This window comes from Callithrix jacchus, chromosome 15 (assembly GCF_049354715.1).
Source record: "Callithrix jacchus isolate 240 chromosome 15, calJac240_pri, whole genome shotgun sequence".
Classification (NCBI taxonomy): Eukaryota; Metazoa; Chordata; class Mammalia; order Primates; family Cebidae; genus Callithrix; species Callithrix jacchus.
Window position 1 is genome coordinate 102046659 of NC_133516.1, and position 19697 is coordinate 102066355.

A 19697-nucleotide genomic window follows, 5' to 3' on the forward strand; every position below is an offset into this window, starting at 1 on the left:
GAGCAGGGTACTCCAGGTATTATATCTTTAGTTGCTAAGTCATCAGAGAGGTTTGGAAAGTCCTAAGCAAGGGGCCAAAGCAGCCAGGATATCAGGAGGACATTCCGGAGACCTGAAAGCTTCATAATATTCTAAACCCAGCATAGCCACACCTAAATATTGGTCCTGGTATAGCTATAAGGAATTCTTCATGAGACCCTCCAAGGTATCTTTGTTAACTTCTGAAATAGTGTGTTAACTTTTATTTCCCCTCTCACTCACTACACAATCATTTCCTAATTACTGTCTGTATTTGATTTGCCCCTATATTAGGTAGTAAGGATTCAGAATTTTATTCACTCTGGTTCCACTACAAAGTTTTACTAGTCAGTTACGGAACAGATACCATTAGCTACCAATTCCAAAATCATCAGTTTGGTGACTATAATTTGAGTCAGAAAGATTTAGCACTGCTTCCGCTTCCACATCCACAACTTCTAACTCACAGTTTGCCCCTTAGAAGTATCTGCCTAATATTCATAGTTCATTCTGCAAGCTGTTGCTTAGTCTAATAACAATACATACAGAATGGTTTTATGGTCAAGGACTGAGTCATTCCCCAAGCTGTTTGTTTTAGTTATAGTCTCCATATGCATACCATATTGATTTATAAAAATGATTGGGCTAAGGTTATGATTTCAAAATGAGCCACAAGTACTTTTGAGGTCGTCTCTTCTGGCCTTTTCATTTTACAAATGAGGAAACATGCACAAGCAGTTGAGCAAATTCCTGAGGGTCATACAACTTGTAAGATAATGACTTCAAAGTTCTTTGAATTGTATCAGAATTTGTGAATAACAGGTTTCAGCCTCTGGATGGGGATAGAGGCTACAGAATTTGAGGTAGGGAAGGGTGGGAGTTTGGGAAACAAAAGTAGTTACTAGCCTGTTGTTTCCAAACAGGCAAAGTAAACTGCCAGTGACTTCACCACAAAGCAGGGCGGACTTCCTGCTATGGCATTAAGACCTTCTCAGTCATCTGGGCAACAAAGTGGCATTCACAAGGAAACGCCTCTGACCACAGACCTACTGGGTACTGGAGGTTTTTAATTCTTAAGTTGTTCTTTCATTCCTATCAACTTGCAAATTTTCTACCGAAGTCACTCACCTCCTCTCAAACCCTCATTTCTATTTAGTTTAGATCTCCTCTTTTCCTTGTTTTCTCCTCAGTTATTTTTAATCTCATTTCATGCCATCATGCCTCATTTCAAAGAAATGTTCTTATTTTCTTAAAGCTTTCCATGTAAGATCCATTTATCTCCTCATTCCTACTGAAACCTGGATTTCCTGTGGCAAAACCACTTCCCTCACCAACCTCCAAGTATACTCTTTATATTCTCCATCCTGCACCCTGTTCCCTTGGTCACTGAGTCATACAAAGCCTGGTCACCCATGACTTATCCTGGAATCTCATCTTCTCTGTCAGCAAGGTTGTTTCAGAAAAAGCAGCCATCGACCCCCTTTGTGTCTAGTAACAATGCCTTAGTTCATACACTTAGAGTTGCTAATTCAAAACACTGTAATTGACTTTTGAGTGATTTTCCCACCTCCTTCGTCCCTTTCACCTCATTCTTCTGTCCACCAGAGCTTTTTGTCTAAACCACAACACTGATAATGTCATCACAGCACATGTGTCATCACTTTCAAGATAAAGTCAAAGTGACTTGGCAGTAAAAACGCTTTGACCTAGTGAATTATATGTTTTCTTATGTTTTGATCCAGTGATTTAGTTTACAAGAACTTATTTTTAAGAAATAATCAGATTGAGAGAAATGTCTATTTAACAATATTCTCTATAATGCTATTTAGAAGAACCAAAGAAAATAGAAACCCAGATGTTCTCAAATAGAAAACCTATTTAAAATTTTAAAATATCCGTTAGGTGAATTACAATGTAACCATCAAAAATTATGTTTATAGAAAGTTCTATTGCCAACAGAAATGAATAAGCCTGCTATAGCTTAGCTCCCTAACTGATTACAACTAAACCCTGTAGAAAAAAATGCGGAAAGTAATTACCTGAACATGATAAAAAAGCAGGCAGATTAGAGAGGGAAAGTCAAGCCTGAAAAAGGAAACTCATGTGAGTATAATTTTCCTGGGAATTTTTTTTTCTTTTCTTTTCTTTCATTAAATACCTGAGAATGAACTCCAATTACAGAAATATGGGAGTAGCACAGACACCTAAGACTGCCAGACAAACCTAATCTTTTTGGTCAGAGGATTGGGCAAAACATCCTGTGCAAAACAGAAAATGTAAGGGAATCCAGTAGAAAACAGAGCAGAAGGAAATTTCCTAATTCTATGTATAAATTAGCAAAACTCCTGAGCTCATCTCTGAGCTGTGAATGTGTAGGAAAACCCCAAAGTAACACAGAAAAAGCTTTAAGAATTGAGCTCCAATAGGAAGCACCACCTCTTAGTTCCTGACTAATCCCAGGCAACACATGAGTGGCACAGGCTCAAAACAATGTAGCAAAGGTATAGAAACTAAAATGATATTAAAACCACTAATCACCTTTTGAAACCAAAAAGGTAAGAAAAAATTGTAATAAGGCAATAATATGTCAAATGCCTGCTAAAAACAACAACTTCCTATATTTTGATTAGAGGCTTTAGTTATAATCAGCTGGGAACTTAAGCTATAGTGAGCTTATCCATTGTGGCTGGCAATGGAACTTTTTATAAATTAACAACATTGTCAACAGGCTTTTGATAGAACCTACAATCTCACATAACAATATTTAAAATGTGTAGCGTACACTCCAAAAACTGTACTTACATGAATCGAAGAAAATATGATGAATTATCTAGGAAAAATACAATCAACTAATGCGAACCACAAAGCAACCCAAATGTTGGAATTACACAGAATGACTGTATAGCAAAGAACATAACTATTCTTCAGTTATAGGTACATTAGGTCAAAGTAAAGACACTGAAAATAAACTGAAATGTAGTAAATTTCAGCAGTGAATTAAAAATCAATTTTAAAATGAAAACATTAGAAAAGGAAAATACAATAGATAAAATTCTAAAACTCACTGGTGAGTATACTCGCTGAATGAAGAAAACAGATGAAAGAGACTGGGAACTTGGAGATGGCCCAACAAAAATTATCTGCTAATTTATTTGTTAGTTAAGAAAGAGAAGGTAAAATGTGGAAAATAAACAACAGAACTCTAGTGAGAAATATATCTAATGTGGGGAAAATATCAAAAGTTATAACATCCTTGTCACTTGAGTCCTATAAGAAGTTCAGAACAATTTTAAAAGGATAAACTCAAAGAAATCATGATCAAAGTGGTAAATATGAAACATTACATAACGTGAGCAAGAATTCAAATGATCGAAGTTTCCTCATCAGAAAACATGAAAGCCAGAATACAGCAAAACAAATCTTTATGATTCTGAAACAAAAGAACTGTCAAGACAAATTTATATAGCCAATGAAAATATATTTTAGATACGAATGTGAAATGAAGACCTCTTCCATGCAAGTGTCCAGGAATTTATCCATTACTTCCAGGTTTACTGGTTTATGTGCATAGAGCTGTTTGTAGTAAACTCTGATGGTAGTTTGTATTTCCGTGAAATCTGTGGTGATATCTCCTTTATCGTTTTTTTATTGCATCTATTTGATTATTCTCTCATTTCTTTAATCAATTTATGAGACCAACATCATCCTGATAACCAAAATCTGGCAGAGACTCAACAAGAAAAGAAAACTGTAGGCCAATATGTATGATGAACATCAATGCAAAAATCTTCAATAAAATACTGGCAAAACAATTGCAACAGCACATCAAAAACTTATCCATCACGATCAAGTAGGTTTCATCCCAGGGATGCAAGACTCGTTCAACATACACAAGTCTATAAACATAATTCACCACTTAAACAGAAATAAAGACAGAAACCACATGTTTATCTCAATAGATGCAGAGAAGGCCTTCGACAAAATTCAACAGCCCTTTATACTATAAATGCTCAATAAACTAGGTATTGATGGAACATATCTCAAAATAATAAAAGCTATTTATGACAAACCAACAGCCAATCATACTGAATGGGTAAAAACTGGAAGCATTCTCTTTGAAATCTGGCACAGACAAGGATGCCCTCTCTCACTATTCCTATTGAATATAGTACTGGAAGTTCTAGCCAGAGCAATCAGCCAAGAAAAAGAAATAAAGGGTATTTAACTAGGAAAGGAGAAAGTCAAATTGTCTCTATTTGCAGATGACATGATTGTATATTTAGAAAACCCCATTGTCTCAACCCAGAACCCCCTGAAACTGATAAGCAACTTCAGCAAAGTCTCAGGATACAAAATCAATGTGCAAAAATAAAAAAAATGCCTATACACCAATAACAGACTTAAAGAGAGCCAAATCAAGAATGAACTGCCATTCACAATTGCTACAAAAAGTATAAAATACCTAGAAATACAAGTAACAAAGAATGTAAAGGACCTCTTCAAGGAGAACTACAAGCCACTGCTCAATGAAATAAGAGAGGACACAAACAGATGGAGAAACATTCCATGCTCATGGTTAGGAAGAATCAATATCGTGAAAATGGCCATACTGCCCAAAGTAATTTATAGATTCAACACTATCCCCATCAAGCTACCAATGACCTTCTTCACAGAATTTGAAAAAAACCACCTTAAACGTCATGTGGAACCAAAAGAGAGCCAACATAGCCGAGTCAATTCTAAGCAAAAAGAACAAAGCTGGCGTTGGGCGCGGTGGCTCAAGCCTGTACTCCCAGCACTTTGGGAGGCCAAGGCGGCCGGATCACCAGGTCAAGAGATCGAGACCATCCTGGCCAACAGGGTGAAACCCCGTCTCTACTAGAAATACAAAAATTAGCTGGGTGTGGTGGTGTGCACCTGTATTCCCAGCTAATTGGGAGGCTGAGGCAGGAGAATTGCTTGAACCTGGGAGGCAGAGGTGGCAGTGAGCCGAGATTGTGCCACTGCACTCCAGCCTGGTGCCTGGCAACAGAGTGAAACTCTGTCTCAAAAAAACAAAAAGAACAAAGCTGGAGGCACCATACAACCTGACTTCAAACTATACTACAAGGCTATAGTAACCAAAACAGCATGGTACTGGTACCAAAACAGAGATATAGACCAATGGAATGGAACAAAGGCCTCGGGGGCAATGCCATATATCTACAACCATTTGACCTTTGACAAACCTGATAAAAACAAGCAATGGGGAAAGGATCCCCTGTTTAATAAATGGTGTTGGGAAAACTGGCTAGCACTGTGCAGAAAGCAGAAACTGGACCCCTTCCTGACACCTAACACTAACATTAACTCCAGATAGATTAAAGACTTAAACATAAGACCTAACACCATAAAAACCCTAGAAGAAAATCTAGTCAAAACCATTCAGGACTTAGGCATAGGCAAGGACTTCGTGACTAAAACATGAAAAGCACTGGCAACAAAGCCAAAAAGACAAACGGGACCTAATTAAACTCCACAGCCACTGCACAGCAAAAGAAACAACCATTAGAGTGAACCAGCAACCAACAGAATGTTAAAACAATTTTGCAATCTACCCATCTGACAAAGGGCTAATGTCCAGAATCTACAAAAAACTAAAACAGATTTACAAGAAAAAAACAAACAAGCCCATTCAAAAGTGGGCAAAGGATATGAACAGACACATTACAAAAGAAGACATATATGAGACCAACAAACATATGAAAAGATGCTCATCATCACTGGTCATTAGAGAAATGCAAATCAAAACTACATTGAGATACCATCTCACGCCAGTTAGAATGCTGATCATTAAAAAGTCTGGAGACAACAGATGCTGGAGAGGATGTGAAGAAATAGGAACACATTTACACTGTTGGTGGGATGTAAATTAGTTCAACCATTGTGGAAGATGGTGTGACGATTCCTCAAGGATCTAGAAATAGAAATTCCACTTGACCCAGCAATCCCATTATTGGGTATATACCCAAAGAACTATAAATCATTCTACTACAAAGACACATGCACACATATGTTCATTGCAGCACTGTTTACAATAGCAAAGACTTAGAACCAACCCAAATGCCCATTGATGATAGACTGGACAAGGAAAATGTGGCACATATACACCATGGAATACTATGCAGCCATAAAAAACAATGAGTTAGTGTCCTTTGTAGGGACATGGATGAACCTGGAAGCCATCATTCTCAGCAAACTGACACAAGAACAGAAAATCAAACACCGCATGTTCTCACTCATAGGTGGGTGTTGAACAATGAGATCACAAGGACATAGGAAGGGGAGCATCACACACTGAGGTCTGTGGGGGGGGAACTATGGGACGGACAGCAGCGGGTGGGGAGTTGGGGATGGATAACATAGGGAGAAATGCCTGATATAGGTGATGGGGAGAAAAGCGGGAAACCACATTGCCATGTTTGTACCTATGCAACAATACTGCGTGTTCTTCACATGTACCCCAAAACCTAAAACGCAATAAAATATATTAAAAAGAAAGAAACGAAGACCTTACTAGATGAAGGAAAACTAAGAGAATTTGCTAACATCACATCTATTCCAAATGAAATACTAAAGGAATTTCTTTAGGCTTAGGAGAAATAATATCACAGGGAGACCTGAAACTTCAGAAATGAAGAAAAAAACAACAGAAATGGTAAATATCTGATAAATAGACTGTTTTCCTTATTCTTTTTTATTTAAAAAAGTGAAGGAACACAGTAGGTGTATATATTTACGGCGTATACAAGATATTTTGATAAAGGCATACAATGTGCAATAATGGAGTAAATGGTGTATCCATCACCCCAAGCATTTATTCTTTCTTGGTATTACAAACAATCTAATTATATTATTTTAGTTATTTTGAAATGTACAATAAATTATTGTTGACTGTAGTCACCCTGTTGTGCTATCAAATAATAGATCTTATTCATTCTAACTATATATATATATATTTTTTGAGACAGAGTTTCGCTCTTGTGACCCAGGCTGGAGTGCAATGGCACAGTCTCGGCTCACCACAACCTCTGCCTCCTAGGTTCAGACAATTCTCCTGCCTCAGCCTCCCAAGTAGCTGGGATTGCAGGTACGTGCCACCATGCCCAGCTAATTTTTTGTATTTTTAGTAGAGATGGGGGTCTCACTATGTTGACCAAGATGGTCTCGATCTCTTGACCTCATGATCCACCCGCCTCGGCCTCCCAAAGTGCTGGGATTACAGGCTTGAGCCACCGTGCCCGGCCTCATTCTAATTATATTTTTTGTATCCATTACCTATCTCCACTTCCCCCATTACCCTTCCCAGTCTGCGGTAACCATCACTCTACTCTCTATCTCCATTGGTTCAATCACTTTAATATTTAGCTCCCACAGATAAATGAGAACATGCGAAGTTTCTCTTTCTGTGCCTAGCTTATTTCACTTAACATAATGTCCTCCAACTGAATAGTTCTCATTGTGTATATGTACCACATTGTCTATCAGGGGACACAGGTTGATTCCAAATCTTGGCTATTGTAAATAGTGCTGCAATAAACACAGAAGTGCAGGTATCTCTTTGATATCCTGATTTCCTTTCTTTTGGATATATACCTAGCATGAGATTGCTGAATCATATAGTAGTTCTACTTTCTGTATTTTGAGGAACTTCTGTTCTCCACAGTGGCTGTCCTAATTTTCATTGTCATCAACAATGTATGAGGGTTATCCTTTCTCCACATCCTCTCCAGCATGTGTTATTGCCCGTCTTTTGAATAAAAGCCATTTTAACTGATATTAACACCTCATTATAGTTCTGATTTGCATTTCTCTGATGATCAGTGACATCGAGTACCTTTTCATATACCTGTTTGTCATCCGTATGTCTTGTTTTGAGGAATGTCTAGTCACATCTTTTGCCCACATCTTAATTGTATTATTAGATTTTTTCCTATTTTGTTGTTTGAGCTTCTTATACATCTTGCTTATTAATTCCTGGTCAGATGGATAGTTTCCAAATATTTTCTCCATTCTGGGGTTTCTTTTCACTTTGTTGACTGTTTCCTTGGCTGTACAGAAACATTTTGACTTAATATAACCTTTCTTCAGTTTTTAAAATATGTATATAACTGTTGATTATAAAAGTATTTTGTGAGACTTTGAAATATAATTATATGTAATGTACTTGTCACCTATAATAAGTAGTGAACAAACCTATATGGTTGTAAGAATTCTACATTTTACTTTAAGTGGTAAAATATTAACTCAAATAGACAGTGAAGTGTTGAGTAGACATACCGTGATCCATAGAAAATCTACTGAAATAAATAGAAACTTTATCAAAGAGCCAAGAAATTAATTAAAATGGAACACTAAAACCAACATAATTACCAAAAATGTCAAGAAAAGGAAACTATGAAACAAGAAATAGAGGAGAAAAAGCACATTAGTAATAAAAAGATAATAAATTAATAATCAACCTAAATCCAACCATATCAGTAATTAAATTAATCTTAAATGATCTAAACTCACTAATTGAGATATTTTCAGATTTTTAAAAAAGAAGGCTCAAGTATATGTTGTCTATAAGTAACCCATTTTGAATATAAAGGAACTGGTTAAGAATACAATAAGTAAAAGATATACTATGCAAACATTTATTTTAAAAAGCTACAGTGTCTATATTAATATCAAAAAATAGACTTTAGAACAAGAAATATTAGTATCGATGAAGAAGGATATTACATAAGGATAAACATGTCAATATGCCAAGAAGACATTATAATCATAATTGTTTATGAACATAATATGAAAGCTTTAAAATAGCTGGCGCAAAACCAGAAAGAAATCTGAGAAACAGACAAAACGTAATTATACTCAGATACTTCAAAACTCCTCTCCCACAAATTGACAGAATAGACAGAAAATAAGCTAATAGATGCAATATCTGACCAACACTATAACCTTCTTTCCTAACTGATATTAAGAAAACACTCAAACAAGATAAAAATATTTATATCCAGTGGACATGAAACATTAATTAAAATAAACCATATTCTAGGCCACAAAACAAACCATAGCAAATACAATAAATATTCTCAGTTCATAAAGAAATTCAACTAGAATTCAGTTACATAAAGATATCAGGAAATTTGCACAGATGTTTTAAAATGAAATATATACTTCTAAAAAAACCTATGGATCAAAAAGAAAGTGATAAAAAGTAAGAAAACATTTTGAGTTTAAAAACAATGAAAATAATGCGCTAATGCAATGTTTAAAGGGAAATTTATTAGCGCTGAATGATTATTTTAGAAAAGAAGAAATGTATAATCTAAACTTCTACAATAAAACACAAGAAAAAACACCGAAGCTAAAGCTACATTCCCGTTCTCTCTCCCTCTTTTTCCTTTCTTCCTCTCCTTCACTTTTTTCTTTCAAAAAAGAAAAAACACCAAAGCAAACAAAAAGAAGGAACCAGTCATGAATGACAATCAATAATCTTGAAAATAGAAAAATGTTTAAAAATCAATAAAATCAAAAGTTGGTTATTTGAAAAGATTTATGAAATTCATAAATATATAGCAAGAATAATCAAGGAAATAAGAGATAAGTTGCAAATTACCAACATCAGAAATGAAAAAGGGAACATTACTAGACACTTAAAAGATAGTAAGAGAAAATCATGAACAACTCATACACAAAAATGGCAATGTGGATAAAGCAGACGAATTTCTTGGAAGATAAAAATATCTAATCTTAGGAATAAAAAACCTAAATACCTCTGTATCTATAAAAGATATTTAATTTATAAACACTTTCCAAAATAAAAATAAAAAACTACAGGCCAACATGGTTTCACTGATGACTTCTATCAGATACTTCAGGATGAAATAAAACCAGTCCCACACTCCAGAAATTGTAAGAGGAGGAAATTCTTTCCAAATCATTTCATGAAGCCAGAATTAGCATGATACAAAAACCAGAAAATGATGTTAAAACTATGGACTAATATTGCTTGTAAACATAGACACAAAAATCCTAAACCAATTAATATGAAATTGAATCCAGAAAGGTATGAAACATACACTGTACCACAGCTAAGTGATGCTTGCCCTGAAAATGCAAGACTGGCTCCACATTTCAAAGTTAATCAATACAGTTCACTATCTGAACCTTCTAAAGATTAAAAAACATGATCATCTCAATAAATACAGGAAAGGGCTTTAAAAACTTCAATACGCATTCACGATCTTAGCAAATGAGGACAAGAAAAATTCCTTAGTTTGAAAAAGGTCATCTACCAAAATACACACACACACACAAACACACACACACAATTAATATGATACTCAATGGTAAAAGTCTGAATATCTTTCCCCTAAGATCAGAAACAGCACAAGGATGCCCAGTCTTAATGCTCCAACTCAACATTATACTGAAAGTCCTGGGCAATGCAATAAAACAATAAAAAGGAATAAAAGATGTACAAATTGGAAAGGAGGAATATAAACTCTAGTCTCAGAAATAACTGTCTATATAAAATAACATTTTAAAAGCTGCAAAAAGCACTTATTACCAATTAGTGTGTTTAGTAGAGTCAGAAAATACAAGTCAAATGTCTAGAATCAGCATCCTGAAAACTACAAAATACTGAAGAAACAATCAAAGACTTAAATAATTGAAAGATAAATCACATTGTTCATGAACTAGCTAACTAAAATATAAGTATTTAGTATTTTGATTATTCCCAGATTGGTCAACAACTTTATTACAAAACTTCTCAGTAAGATTTATTCTGTAGATATTAATAAGCTATTTACAAAATGTATATGGAAAGGCAAAGGAACAAGAAGAGCCAAAAATTTTTTAAAAAGAAAAACACAGAGGATGATTTGATTTCAAGACTTACCATAAAAGCCACAGTAATAAAGACATTGTGGTGTTGGGATCAGGATAGACACAGAGGTCAATCAAATAGAAAAGAGAGTCCAGAAATAGACCCATACTAATATGGCCAATAGATTTTGACAAAAGCACAAAGCCAATTCAATGGAGAAATGATAGTCTATTATACAAATGATACTGAAACAATTACACACACATATGCAAAATAAAGTGAACCTCAACACATATTTCATACCTTATACAAAATTTAACACAAAATAGTATATAGACCTAAATACAAAAATTTAAACTATAAAACTCATAGAAAAAAGTGCAAGAAAATAATTTTTAAGTATGGTCAAACAAAAAGACTTTAGATAGACCAAAAATGCAAACTAAAACTAAAAAAATTTACAAATTAACTTCATTAAAAATATAAACTTTGCCCTGTTAAGTAAAAGCAAGCCACATACCTAGAGAAAATATTAGCCAATCACATACTTGTATAAGTGTATACTTAATCCATATTAAAGAATTCTGAAAAATTGATAATAAAAAACAAATTATCTATTTTTTTAAATGAGAAAGATGTTTGAAAAGAAACTTCACAAAAGAAGTATGGATTTGAATAAACATGTGAAAAAATTAAACAGCAGCCATCAAGCAAATGTTTATTAAAATCACAATGAGATACCATTACACCTATTGAAATGGTTCTAAATGGTTTAAAATTACTGACAATATCAACATGCTGATGAGTATGCAGAACCACCAGAGCTCTAACACTTTGCTCGTGAGAATATAAACTGCTATGGCTACTTTGGAAAACAGCTTGCCAGTTTGTTTTAAATGTAAATGTAGATGCACATTTATGATACAACAATCTCATTCCTAGATATTTACTCGAGAGAAATTAAAGCTTATGTTCACACAAAAACCTGTGTGGAGGTTTTAACAGCTTTATTCATAATCACCAAAAACTGGAAGACACTCAACTGCCCTTCAGTTGTCAAATGAATGAACAAACCCTGGTACCATCACACAGTAAAATGCTAATCAGCAGTAAAAAGAAACTTGGCAATGAAAGGCAACAACACAAGTGAATATCAGATCACTTTATGATTTTATGGAAAAGGAAAAAATATAGTGATGATTACTGGTTAGTAATAGATTAGTGGTTGCCAGTTTTGACGTTTTGAGGGCTGAAGAGTAGATAAACAAAAACAAAATACATGAAAATTTGAGGGCAGTGATGAGGGAAGCGCTCTGTCTCGACTGTACAACTCTGCAGTTGTCAAAGCTCATAGAACCACATACCAAAATTGAGTGATTTGGACTGCACGTAATTTTTTTCTTTTAAAATATCGCATTTGGAAAGATATTACATGAGAAATTTTCATTACAAAACTAGACAAAATTATTTCCCAATTTTGTGAAGAAAAAAAGTCAATGGAAAATAAATTACTTCCAAATATTAGTCCCGGGAGATATGTCAAGATAGAGAATTTATAGATGAGTTTTATTTTCTCCTTCTCCTACTTTCCCACAAAAGTACCTACAAAGAGCACACACTACTTTAAAAATCAGAAAAAAAATCAACGCTTTTTAAAATAAATAATCATGGCTAATAATTGCCCATTAGATTTCACTGCATAAATAACCCATAGGCTTTTAGAATACATATGTATGTAAGTATATACATATAACACTAAGTTCTTTTGCCTTCTAAACTTTCTCTTTTCTTTATCGTTGCTGTCTTAGTAAAGGGTTATCATCCAACCAGTGTCGCATTCCTCAGAACCAAAACTGATTTTAAGAATGAGAGAGGGAAGGCAGGTGAATTGCAACACAGCCCTGGGGAGAGGGCAAAGGCCAGTCAGGCAGCGATCCAGTGGGACTTGGAGACCGAGAGAGCGTCCCTGTCCCAAACTGGGATGGAAGTCCAGAGCTCTACGATCGTTGCACCTGCTCAATCATCCAGCAACTGCTTTAGACGGAGAAACGGACGAGAAACACGTCCCCACGAAGTTTTCCCCTGCTGGACTGGGGAGTGTTCTCTGCTGAAGACACTGAGCCAGACCGGGAAGCCTCTAAGCCTGTCAGAAACAGGGCCAACAGAGAAAGATAGAGGACAGAGCCTAGGCCAGAGTCCAGGCCAAATACATCACAGTGCCGCCTCAATGGGCACCCGGGGGTGGGGGGGAGTGCCTGTTTAGCTTCTGGGCTGAAGCATCCTCAGGATGCTGTGCTGCTAGGGGCCCTCACCCACCACTGTTCTCGCCACAGCCCAGGACCTCTTCGTGCGGGTTTGTCCTGGCAGGCCTCGTGGGCCATAGCAGCCTGAGGGCGCCTTGGCCAGGAAGCTACTAAGTAGGCTTGGGTTTGACTAAGGTCTGGATGGGGAATCACCTGGGGAGTCCAGGTGAAACCCAGGCTGGTCCGACGCAGCTCCTTCCCCACACTACCTAGGCTTTCACAAAGGCAGCTGGAACTGCCGACAGACGACAGGACGGCCCAGGCGGAGACGCGGGGAGAGGCTCGCAAGAGAGAGGCCGTCGTGTGAGAAACCGCCCTCCGACGCACAGAGCACCCGGTCCCAACACACACACGCACGCGCGCGCTCACACACTCACGCACATGCACACACACACGCACACACGGACGCACATGGACACACGCGCACACACAGATGCACACGCGCACACACGGACACACACTCGCGCACACACAGATGCACACACACGCACACACACGGACGCACACATGGACACACGCGCACACACAGATGCACACGCACACACATGGACACGCGCACACAGATGCACACGCACACACACTCACGCGCACACATGGACACGCGCACACACAGATGCACACGCACACACGGACACACTCGCGCACACACAGATGCACACGCACACACACTCACGCGCACCCATGGACACACGCGCACACACAGATGCACACGCACACACGGACACACTCGCGCACACACAGATGCACACGCACACACACTCACGCGCACACATGGACACACGCGCACACACAGATGCACACGCACACACATGGACACGCGCACACAGATGCACACGCACACACACGCGCACACATGGACACACGCGCACACACAGATGCACACGCACACACGGACACACTCGCGCACACACAGATGCACACGCACATACACTCACGCGCACACATGGACACACGCGCACACACAGACGCACACGGACACAGACACACACGCAGGCAGAGAGTGAGAAAGAGGGAGCGGGATGGAAGAGAGAGGGGCACACAGCACCCCTTCCAAACACCCCGCCGCACAGCAGTGGCAATGTACCCCTCACCCCCAGGCAGCCCCTGAAGCTGTCCAGCCCCGGGACCCTCGGGTGAGAGAGCCGCCCACGGCACACAGGCAGAGGTGTCCTGGAGAAGACCAGGGCACAAATCCGGGAGGACGCACCTGGAACCCTTCGGCGCAGGCCTGAGGCTGGGATCCCGCTGCTTCCCCGGCACTCCCTTCACCTGAGGTTTCTTCCTCCTGGCCCACCTTTTGTGCGGACGTCCTGGCGGGGAAGGGCCTGAGCCCTGTTCCTGACACACTGCCTCAGGGGCGTCGTCCTTTGTGACGTCCCAGGAACCCATCACGGAGCAACCGGAAACGTCAGCATGACCCAAGGAGCACTGCGCGCCTCGCGCATGCGCACTAGCGAGGACGACGCCACTCGTGCCTGGCTCCCGGAAGTCAGGCGTCCGCCCCTTTAAGAAATGACCGCGGCGGAGGTGGCAGCGGAGAAGGCCGCGGAAGCGGCGGGTTTTAGGAGTCCTGGGAAAGTGGCCTGCACGAGACCAAGCCAGGGTCAAACCCATATTACTCGTGTCCTCAGGGCCTCCATGAGCCAGCGGTCTTCCGCTTCGGTTCCTTGCGGAAGAGGAGATTCAGGGCGCCCAATGGCTCCCTGGACTCCGCCTCGGAGCCCATCGTTGATCGCACCTGGGTAAGCGGGAATGGGAGTACAATGGAGAGCCGCTGGAAGGAACTCGCTGGGGCTGACAGATCCCATGATCCCCAAGGAATGGTGTACCCAGCCTGCAACCTGGCAGGTATCCTGGACGCCACCTCTCCTGCCCCAGCGAAACCCAATCCCTCTGACTCCATCCCTGGCATCCGTGCTTCAGAATTTTCAGTGCTTGAAGGCACTTTCCCCAGCAGGAGAGGAGCCGGATGACTCTCAAGAATGATAGAAAAAGGGCAGGTGAATTGCAACACCGCCTTGTGGAGAGGGCAAAGGCCAGCCAAGCAGCCATCCAGCAGCACGTGGAGACCGAGAGACCGTCCCTGTACCACACGACGATGGAATCCAGAGCTCCACGATCATCACACCTGCCCAATCATCCAGAAACAGGTTTAGAAGAGTAAACGGGCATGAAACGCATTCCCACGAAGTTTCTCCCGGCTGGACAGGGGAGTGTTCTCTGTTGAAGACACCAAGACAGACCAAGAAGCCTGTAGGCTTCTCAGAAGCAGAGAAGACAGAGAGAGAGAGAGGACAGAGCCTAGGCCAGAGTCCAGGCCAAACACAGCACAATGCCACCTCAACGGGCATCTGGCGGGCGGTGGGAGTGCCAAGCTGTTGACTTGGCCAAAATACAGGCATTGGAGTGACAGAGAAGCTTGCCACATCCCGTTGTTAGCACCGTATTCTGGCCCTGTTTTGAGCTGTGGCTAGATTTCTCAAAGAGGGCGAAGGTGAGAGAAGTGAGAACAATCTTCTTTGAGGTCGGTGGGCAGCCCTCCTGCAGGTGGACAGTGAGCTGTGGTGAGGCTTTTTTACATGGCTGGCGGGTGTGTTTGTCTCCGTCCTAAGAAAGAGGCCAATCAAGATGGGGAGGTGACTGAAACCCATGCTGATCGGACGCAGCTCCCTCCCCACGTTGCCCAGGCCTTCATAAACGCCAGCTGGAACCGACGGGAAAACGACTGACAACCGGCCACGCGACCCAGGCAGAAACGCATGGAGAGGCTCAGCAAAAGAGAGGCTGTCGTGCAAGAAACTGCCCTCCGGTGCACAGGACACACGCGTCCCCAAACACACACACAGACTCAGAAAGTGAGAATGAGAGGGAGCGGGCAGGAAGAGAGAGAGAAAACTGAGAGAGACATACGGGCGCACAAACACAAAGCACACCTCTTCCACACACACAGCAGTGGCAGAGTATCACTCACCCTCAGGCAGCCCCTGAAGCTGCAGGGTTCTGTTGTTCACCGCTAGGACCCTCGGGTGAGACAGCAGCCCACGGGCACACAGGCAGAGGTGTCCTGGAGATGACCAGGGCTCGACATTTGGGGAGACTCACCTGTACCCTCTTGGCGCAGGCCTGAGACTGGGATTCCAAGCTATTTCCCCGACGCTCCCTCCACCTGAACTTTCTTCCTCCTGGCTAACCTTCAGCAAATATCCGGCGAGGGGTTGCCTGAGCCGGGTTCCTGACACGGCCACAGGTGGCTCCTTTTTTGTGACGTCTCAGGAACGGATCACCTGGGCAACAACCCGAGGACCCGCTCCTGCCTCGCGCATGCGCATTGGCAAGACCCCCCCCCCCACCCCGGCCGCTTGGCTCCCATAACTCAGGCTATCGCCCCTTTAAGAAATGGCTGTAGCGGAGGTGGCCGCGAAGAAAGCAGCCGCAAAAGAAGCGGGTTTGGGGAGACCTGGGAAAGGGGCGTGCATTAGACCAAGCCAGGGTCAAACCCACAGGACTCATGTCCTCGGGGCCTCCACTAGCAAGCGGTCTTCTGCTTCCGCTCCCCGTGGAAGGGGAGATTCAGGACACCCGATGGGCCCTCTGGACTCTGCCTCAGATCCCATGTTGGATCCCATGCTGGATCTCAAATGGGATTACAATGGAGAGAGGCGGGGAGGGCCTCGCTCGGACACAGAGATCCCATGGGCTCCAAAGCATGATGTCCCCACCCTACCACCTGGCAGGAACCCCCTAGCAACCTCCCCTTTACCCAGAGAAACCCAATCCCTTTGGCCTGCTCCCTGGCATCCGTGGCAGGCAAAAGATTCAGTGTTCGAATGTACTTTCCCAAGGAGCAAAGGAGCCGGATGGCCCTCAAGGATAAAAGGAAAAGGGCAGGTGAATTGCAACTCCGCATTGTGGATAGAGCAAAGGCCAGCCAGGCAGCCATCCAGTGGGACATGGAGACTGAGAAAGCATCCTTGTCCCACACGGGGATGGAAGCCTAGAGCTCCATGATCATCGCCATTGCAGAATCATCCAGAAAAAGATTTGGAGGGGGAAACGAACGTGAAATGCATCCCCACGAAGTTTCCCCCTGCTGGAATGGGGACTGTTCTCTGTTGAAGACAATCAGCAGGACCAAGAGACCTCTAGGCTTCTCGGAAATTGGGCAGACAGAGAAAGGGAGGACAGAACCTAGGCCAGAGTCCAGGCCAAATACATCACAATGCCACCAAAAGGGCATCTGGGTGGGGGAGTGCCAAACGATGTGGACAGAAAGGCCAGTGTTGCAGTGACAGAGATGCTTGCCACATCCCATTCTTGGTGCCCTGTTCCAGCCCTGTGTCAAGCTGTGACTAGATTTCTCAATGAGGGCAAAATCAAGAGAAGTGAGAACCATCTTCTCTGAGGTCAGTGGGCAGCCCTCCTGCAGGTGGACAGTGAGCTGTGGTGAGGCTTTTGTCCATGGCTGGCAGGTGTGGTCATTTTGGTCCTAAGAAAGAGGCCGCACAGGATGGGGTGGTGACTGAAACCCATGCTGGTCCAACGCAGCTCCCTCCCCACACTGCCCAGGCCTTCACAAACGCCAGCTGGAACAGCCGGGGAAATAACTGAAGACCGGCCACGCAACTCAGGCAGAGAGGTGGGGAGAGGCTCACCAAAAGAGAGACCTTCGTGCAAGAAACTGCCCTCAGGCTCACAGGGCATAGGGGCCCAACAGACATACACACACACAGACGCAGAGAGTGAGAAAGGGAGGGAGCGGGAAAGAAGTGAGAGAGAAATCAGAGAGAGACATACGGGTGCGCGCACACACACACACACACACACACACACACACAGCAGCGGCAGAGTATCACTCACATTCAGGCAGCCCCTGAAGCTGCAGAGTTCTGCTGTCCACCACTAGGACCCTCGGGTGGGAGAGCAGCCCACGGGCACACAGGCAGAGGTGTCCTGGAGATGACCAGGGCACGACATTTGGGGAGACTCACCTGTACCCCGTCGGCTCAGGCCTGAGACTGGGATTCCGGCGCTGCTTCCCAGTTGCTCCCGCCGCCTGAGGTCTCTTCCTCCTGGCCCACCTTCAGCGAATCCCGGTCTCCATAGACTGTCCTGTGGACATCATTGGCGAGGAGGGGCCTGAGCCCCGTTCCTGAAACACTGCCACAGGGGCTCCTCCTTTGTGACGTCTCAGGGACCCATCACCGGGGCAACGGTGAACGTCATTGTGACCCAGGAGCAGCTCGTGCCTCTAGCGTGCGCACTGGCGAGGCCGAATCTACTCGTGCCTGGCTCTGGGAAGTCAGGCTGTGGCCCCTTTAATAAATGGCTGCGGCAGATTTGGGGAGGCCTGGGAACGGGACGTGGGGGAGACCAAGCCAGGTTCAAACCCATAGGATTCGTGTCCTCCGGGCCTCCGTGAGCAAGCCGTCTTCTGCTTCGGCTCCTGCGGAAGAAGAGATTCAGGGCTCCCGATGGGCTCTCCTGGCTCCGCCTCAGATGCTATTTTGGATCCCACCTCTGTAAGTGGGAATGGGTTTACAATGGAGAGAGGCGGGAAGGACCTCGCGGGGGCACAGAGAGATCACTTGGGTCCCAAGGCGTGGTGTCACCACCCTGCCACCAGGCAGGTACCCTGTAGCAACCTCCTTTGCACCCAGTGAAATCCAATCACTTTGGCTCGCTCCGTTTCAACTGTGACAGGCAAGAGATAAAGTGCTTGAAGGCACTTTTCCAAGGGGCAGAGTAGCCGGGTGTCTTTCAAGAATGAGAGAGGAAGGGCAGGTGAATTGCAACACCGCCTTGTGGAGAGGGTAAAGGCCAGCCAGACAACCTCCAGTGGGACATGGAAACCGAAGGAGCATCCCTGTCCCACACGGCGATGGAAGACCAGAGCTCCAGTATCATGGGACCTGCCCAGTCATCCAGAAACAGCTTTGGAGAGGGACATGGACATGAAACGCATCCCCACGTAGTTTTCCCCTGCTGGACTGGAGAGTGTTCTCTGTTGAAGACACTGAGCCAGACCAAGAAGCCTGTTGGCTTCTAAGAAATAGGGCAGACAGAGAAAGAGGGAGCACAGAGCCTAGGCCAGAGTCCAGGCCAAATACAGCACACTGCCACCTCCACGGGCATGGGGGTGTGGGGGTTGGCGGGGTGCCAAACAGCGACTTGGCTAGAAAGGCCAGCGTTGGAGTGACAGAGATGCTTGCCACGTCACCGGCGCAAAAGTGATTTTTGGTCCTCTCCGTTTCACATTTACCTTCCTGATTTCACCCATTCTCCTAAATTCCCGGTTGCTTTAAACTCCTAAATATTTACTGAATTTGTTTCTTTCTACCTGCACTGGTACTACCTACCTATAAGGGCTAATTATTTTCCACTAGAAAACTGCAACCTTGTTTCTCTTTGTCTAGAGTGACCTTCCTCCAATCCAGCATCCACACCACCATTAAACTAACTGAAAACCAATTTCGACCGTATAGTGCTTCTGCTTTAAACATATGGGTAGCCACCTC

At 42.8% G+C, this 19697-nt stretch overlaps 1 protein-coding gene across 18 annotated transcripts in view; it reads right to left on the reverse strand.

Annotated features, from left to right (window-relative positions):
- Positions 1–18344, reverse strand: part of LOC144579619 (uncharacterized) — a 634762-nt gene extending 616418 nt beyond the window's left edge. For 15 of the 18 annotated variants that reach the window (XR_013527746.1, XR_013527739.1, XR_013527741.1 and 12 more), the window contains exon 1: positions 14390–18344. Coding sequence is in view for 3 of the 18 variants with exons in the window: in XM_078352289.1 (XP_078208415.1) it covers positions 14390–14796 (407 nt within the window). In the remaining 15 variants the exon portion in view is untranslated. Of the gene's footprint in view, positions 1–8773; positions 13023–14389 lie in introns of those variants that run through there. The other 3 variants (XR_013527747.1, XM_078352290.1, XR_013527742.1) reach the window with 3 other exon arrangements.
- Positions 18345–19697: the final 1353 nt, after the last annotated feature.